The following is a 6,971-nucleotide window of genomic DNA, read 5'->3' on the forward strand; positions in this document are numbered from 1 at the left end:
TCATACTAACAAGACCACAATCGGCCGATCGGACATTGGCCGAAAATTAACAACAATCGGTGCGTGTGTACGAGGCTTAAAGAAGCTGAGGGTAAAGGTAATTGACTGGCCAAGCCAATGTCTCAAGACCTAAACCCTATTGACCATCCTCACAACGGAAGGTAAAGGAGTGCAAGGTCTCCAACATCCACCAGCTCTTTGATGTCATCATGGAGGAGTGGAAGAGGACTCCAGTGGCAGCCTGTGAAGCTCTGGTGAACTCCATGCCCAAGAGGGTTAAGCCAGTGCTGGAAAATAATGGTGGCCACACAAAATATTGAAACTTGCCAGCGGTTTAGACATTAATAGCTGTATGTTGAGTTATTTTGAAGGGACAGCAAATTTACACTGTTATACAAGCTGTACACTCACTACTTTACATTGTAGCAAAGTGTCATTTCTTCAGTGTTGTCACATGAAAAGATATAATAAAATATTTACAAAAAATGTGAGGGGTGTACTCACTTTTGTCAGCTACTGTACATTTTCCAACATGCTGATTAGCCATTACATTATGATGACCCACCCATAAACCAATGAGGCAGGGACTCCACTAGACCTCTGAAGGCATGGTGTGATATCTGGCAACAAGATTGATTTTTTTTTTTTCATTTTTTATTAAAATAAACATGTAATACTTATCTCCTCTGTGTTATGTATAATGTTTTGTCTGATCAGGGTATATACCCATAGTTTTGGAATAGCGGGGTATAAATATCTGGAATAAGCAGCACTTACTTGTTTACGACTGGAGGGAAGCCATCAGACAGGTCCAAATCACTGCTCATGTGATCAGACAAGTTTTTTTTTGTTGGATATCCAACAGAGAAAAAACATAGAAGGAGCAATGTATACCAGAATGTAATATATAAAATAATTACACAGAGATGTCACACATTTCCCCCCCCCCCCCCCCCCCCCGTATAAAACATTTACAATATGGTATGATTTTTCAGTGGAAATGTAAAGATACAGAGCCCTAAATATCAACTCATTGGTTACAAAGTGACATTTTCTGCAAAAAGTTGGGATAAAAACAAAATCTCCCATTGGACCACTAAGGTTACAATGTAGATGTGTCATCCATCCCCTCCCCCCATGATATCTTACAATATGGTAGGATTTTACAGTGGAAATTTTAAGATAAAGAGCCCCGAATACCAACCCATTGGTTACATAATGTTTGCAATACTTCTAAATTGGTTAAAAACAAAATCTCCCATTGGACCACTAAACTTACAATGCATATGTGCCATATTGAGCCATTTCAGATCGATCCATTTTGAAGTATTGCAAAAATATCACTTTGTAACCAACAAGTTGATATTTAGGGCTCCGTATCTTCAATTTTCCACAGTAAAATCATACCATTTAGTAATATATAATGGGGGGGGGGGGGGGCGCGGGGGGTATGACACATCTGCATGGTAGACGTATTGGTCCAATGGGAGGTTTTGTTTCAGACCCATTTAAAAGTATTGCAAGAATGTCACTTTGTAACTGATGGGTTCAAATTTGGCTGTCTATATTATATCTTTACATCTCCACAGCAAACTGATACTACATTGTAATATTTTATAGGGGGGAGTGTATGACACATCTACATTAACCACTTTACAACCGCTCACTGTGCCTCTACTGCGGCACAGTGGTTAGTTCCCATCCAGCGAAGTAGACCTACGTCGCTGGACTCCTCCCCTTGTGGGCGGCACTCGCGCGCCACCTGAGGCTTGCTGCCGCTGTATTCAGTCACAGCGGGAGTCGGGGAATCGAGTCTGGAGATCCGCTGCTTGTGTAAACAAAGCGGGCGGATCTCCTAAGTGACAGGCAGTGACAGATTGCAGGGTTCAGCATAGCTGAACATGCGATCTGTCCCTGTGTCACACAGTCACCTCCCCCCCCACATGTCAGTAAGCACCAGGCATACATTAACCCCTCCCTCTCCAATAAAATTAACCCCTTCCCTGCCAGTGTCATTTTTACAGTAACAGTGCATATATATAGCACTGATTACTGTAGTAATGTCACTGGTACCCCCATAAGTGTCAAAAATGTCAGTCAAGGGTCCGATCTGTCCGCCGCAATGTCGCAGTCCCGCAAAAAAAAAAAAATTCTCCATTACATTAAAAAAAAAAAAAAAAACAACCAAAAATGACAGAAATCTTTCCCTTAGTTAGTAAACGTAATAACTTTTGGGCAAACCAATCAAAATACGCTTATTGTGATTTTTTTTACCAAACATATGTAGAAAACAAATTGGTCAAAAATTTAAAATTTTGATTTTTACATTTTTTTAGGGGGAATTTCATATAAAAAAAAAAAAAAAAGTGAAAAATATTGTTATTTTTTCAAAATTTACGCTATTTTTTTGTTTATAGCGCAAAAAGTAAAAATCACACAGGTGATCAAATACCACCAAAAGAAAGCTCTGTTTGTGGGGAAAAAAAGGACGTAAATTTTGTTTGGGTACGGCGTCGCACGACAGCGCAATTGTCAGTTAAAGTCGCACAGTGCCGAATCGCAAAAAGTGGCCTGGACGTAAGACAGCAAAATCCTCCGGTGGTAAAGTGGTTAATGTTGTTATGTAATGTTAATTAATCTACATCTAAACTTAATGGTCCAATGGGAGATTTTATTTTTATCCCATTTAGATTTTGCAAAAATGTCACTTTGTAAACAATGAGTTGATATTTAGGGCTCTCTCTATATATATATATATATATATATATATATATATATATATATATATATATATATATATATATATATATATATGACCACTGTAAAAATCATACCATAATGTAAATGTTATGAGGGGGGGGGGTGTATGTGTGACATAATTATTTTATATATTACATTCTGGTATAAATTGCACCTTCTAGTTTCTCTCTGTTGGATATCCAACTAAGAGAACTTGTCTGATGACATGAGCTGTGATTTGGACCGGTCTGATGGCTTCCCTCCAGTCTCTTTGCATTGGAGTATGTTTTCCCTACAAAGAATAGCAGAACACACAATGTCTGCCCCTATCAGGGCTGGATGTGACTTTCCTGATCTTCTGTATGACAAACATTTTCCAGCAGGCTGGACAGTCCCTGCACACACAATAATAAGTGTGCTTCTCCATCATCCTGATTAATGACATTCAATTAATGAATGAGCCTGCAGGGGGGGTTGGATGGGAAAGCCCTGCAGCACTGGTGATGATGGTGGGAAAGGAATATGGTTCCCCCCCCGTATTGGATGATCCCAGCAGGCCCCCCCTGTACTATGACAGCGCAAACAATCATCTGTCACCCATATCGGTCTGTCTCCCATTGATCCGGTGGGGGAGTCCCCTGCATAGCCCCGCTCTACCTTCTCCTCTGTCTCCGGCTCCCGGGCCAGCCTCTGCCTGAGCTCAGTCATCGTGGTCCTGCAGAGGGATGGAGTCCTGAGCAATGCACGGCTCCGCTCTCAGTCACCAGCTGATTCCCCGATATTCCTGGGCCCCGTGACGTGCGGCTCCCCCGACCTCCTTCTCCAACTCTGGAGCAGGAGCGCGCATAGCGAACACCCGCACCGCCCTCCTCGTGCCCATTGGAGAAAGCTGTGGGAGAACAGCGCCCCTATTGGCCAGCAGGATGAAGCATGTACTCCGACAGCCCCGGGGAGCGCGCTCATACCTTAGCAAGCCCCGCCCGCCTATTGCCATGACGTCATGGTTTCCGGCACGCTTTGCGGGAGGTGTGTAGGATGGAGCACACTGACAACACATACCTTCATCTTATGTTACATTTATATATATATACATACACAGAGCGTCATGTCATCGTCTATATCTGAGGAGGGAGTTTATTAACCACTTCTGGACCAGAAGAATTTCCCTGTAATGACCAGGCAATCAGGACTGCATTACTTTAACTGACAATTGCGTGGTCGGTCATGCAGCGCTGTACCCAATTACAATTGATGTCCTTCTTTTCCACAAATAGAGCTTTTTTTGATGGTATTTGATCACCTGTGCGATTTTTATTTCTCTGTCGCTCATTGACAGACGCAGGACTCATATCTTGATATCCGTAGGGTTAAGGCCCGTACACACGTACCGATCGTCGGCATACAAACGTCGGTGGACGAAGGATCTGCCGATTGTACGCGTGTTAGTATGGTGCCTCCGACAGATGTCTGCGCACAATCCGCGGACAAAAGTCTTTCGTGCAAACATGAAAATATTTGTATGCCGACACCAGAACGGACGATTGTTCGCCTGTCAGTACACAATTCGGCCGACAGACCGCAGATTTGCAAGACTGGGCATGCTCAGAAAATAGAAAACACAGGGAAAGTTAACCATTACATGACATCACTTCTGCAGTCGGCGGACAAAATTCTTGTGCTGTCCTTGTGCTGTCTTTGCACTTTTCAGCAGACACCGACATCCCGGGGAGAAAAGAGGAACATTTGTAAGCCGACCATCGGTACGTGTGTACGGGGCTTTATACTGCCCCCTACAGGAGTAGGACACTAGGCAGAAAAAAAGTTCTGGCTACGCCTATGGGCAGTCCCAGGGGGTATACCCTCTCACTTCCTGCTATAGGATGTCAGTTTTTTTCTGCCTAGTCAGGAGTAAGGACCTTAAGCCCCGTACACACGCAACGATTATTGACCGACCAATCGTCCGTCTTTTGTCCAGAGTTGTGTTTTGTTGGTTGGAATGTGCCTAGACTGCACACAAATTTTCTCGCCCAACAAAAATTCTACTTCAGAAGTGATGTCATGTGATGGTTTGCTTTCTTTGTGTTCTTTCTTCACTGAGCATGCCCAGTCTTGCTCATTAGATTTTTCCCTGTCGAAATCTGTACTGACTGCACGAAAATCGGCCGTTTTTGTCTTCAGAGTTGGTCAAGTTGGGCAGATCGGACCTTGGCCGAAAATTCCCTACCAATTTTCGACGCGTGTGTACGAGGCTTATGTTCCTTGCTGGGATCTCTGGTCCTGGCAAGCTTTTTTAGATATTCTTTTTTTTAGCTAGTTTTTTCTCTGGATTGTTCCTGTGAGATCTACAAGCAATTATGCCGGATCTGGGCAACGGGCTGTATGTTAAGATCCAGTGGTCACCACTGGGGGGTGCTGTAGCGCTGGGAGACTTTTTTATATTAAAAAAAAAATGAAATTTTTTTCAGTTTTGTCAAATTTTGCTAAAGGGTTCCTTTGGTATCCCATGGACCCTGCTGATCATGTGTCTCCATCTGATCCCCTCGTGGTGGCCGCAGGGCCCTCCGGTTCCCAGCTCACTATTGATGCACTTTCAGTGGTCCTGGAGTCATTTGTGTCCTGGGTGGGGGTGGCCTTTCAGGGGTGCGGTGCTAAACAACGACCTCTGCCTACACCTGCCTTGTCTGCTGCCTCAGATTCTGAATCTGAACCGGTCTTGGCTGACGCGGGTCTCCCCTCTGGGGCTGCTGTCTTGCGCCCCATCTCCTCTGATAGTGAGGATGACCTTTCTGCCTCCGCTGTCGCGCAAGATGAGGAGCTGGTGGACGCCCTGATTGTGTCTGTCCGGGATACCCTAAAGCTGGAGGATGCAGCTGCGACTGTTACGCAGGTTGCTGTTGGCACTCGCAAGCCCCCCAGGGTGACAAAGGTTTTTTCCTTGTCCCGCATGCCTAACGCGGATGGCTGAGGCGCTATACATTTGAGGAGTCCCTCATTAAAAAAGTGGACAGTGCCGTTTACTGTCCTTTGGGTAGTCTGTGTCTTGCACTATGTTCTCCCTGGCATTGTCTGCCTTCAGACCAGTGTTTACCATTGGCCTGGTTTCGCAAACATTAACGGAATGGACCAGGTTCTTACGCCGTGACCTGGAGGGGAGAAGCCTCCCTCCTGCCATGTCGGAGTTACTGGACATGATGGTGTAGGGGCTGCAATTTGTTTGCGATGCCACACTGGATACTGCTCCAATGCTGGGGCGTTTGTCATTTCAGCAGTGGTCCTCCGGTGCATGCTGTGGCTGTAGTGCTGGTCGGCGGATCAGGCTTTTAAGAAAGCCTTGACTGGTCCCCCTTTTTAGGGGGATCACCTGTTTGGTGTTACCCTGGATGATATTATTAAAAGGTCTCGCTGGGGGCAAGAGCACCTTTCTCCCACAGGCTACCAAGGGTAAGGACCCTCGTCGCAGACGGGGACCCTCCATTTCAGCTTCCAAGCTGTTTTTTCATTCCTCTGGAGCGGTCGACAAAGCGAAGCCCTTCCGGGCTGGTGTGGTAACAGGAAATCGAGTTCCTCCAGCCCTGGGCAGGAGTCCGCTTCGGCATGAGGGTGCGCCCCCACCCATGTCAGGGGTGGGGGGGGGACGTCTTGCTGGCTCTCAGATCCGTGGCTCTCCAGGATTCAAGTCTAATGGGTCATGAGGTCGGGGTACAAGATCAAGTTTCAAACGGTGAGGTTATTCCCTTCCATTGTGAGGCTGTCCCCGGATTGCCTACGGGCTCTGTTGGGGGCTTTACAGGACTGGGTACAACTAGAGAACGTTTTTCTGGGTTTTTACTCACATCTGTTTACAGTGCCCAGAAATGGTGGCCTCTGCATAGGGGGACTTTTTGGCCTCGATTGACATCAAATGTGCCTACCTTCGCATTCCCATTTGCGCAGGACACCGTTTTCTGCGCTTTGCAGTGGGTGAGGACCATTATCTGTTTGTGGCGTTACCCTTTGGTCTCGCCTCTGCTCCCCGGGTCTTCTCAAAGGTTTTGGCTCCGGTTCTGGCGCTGTTGCGGCAATGGGGGATATCAGTCCTGGGCTACCTGGATGACCTCCTCCTCCGTGCGGAGTCTCCGCAGGTTCTGATGGCGAATTTGGAGATCACCATGACCTCTCTGGAAGAGTTCGGGTGGCTTGTGTGCCTGCTGACGTCGTCCCTGGTCCCCTCCAGGAGCCAGGACTATCTGGGC

General features: G+C 46.2%; 1 protein-coding gene across 1 annotated transcript in view; it reads right to left on the bottom strand.

Moving 5' to 3' along the window:
• The window catches only part of CDS2 (CDP-diacylglycerol synthase 2), a 119,817-nt gene extending 116,255 nt beyond the window's left edge, over window positions 1–3,562 (bottom strand). Inside the window, exon 1 of the mRNA XM_082255584.1 lies at window positions 3,397–3,562. Within this exon, the coding sequence (XP_082111710.1) occupies window positions 3,397–3,447 (51 nt within the window). The 5' untranslated portion in view covers window positions 3,448–3,562. The remainder of the gene's footprint in view (window positions 1–3,396) is intronic.
• Between the last annotated feature and the right edge of the window lie 3,409 nt (window positions 3,563–6,971).

This window comes from Pelophylax lessonae (genome assembly GCF_965119305.1).
Source record: "Pelophylax lessonae genome assembly, chromosome: 4".
NCBI lineage: Eukaryota > Metazoa > Chordata > Amphibia > Anura > Ranidae > Pelophylax > Pelophylax lessonae.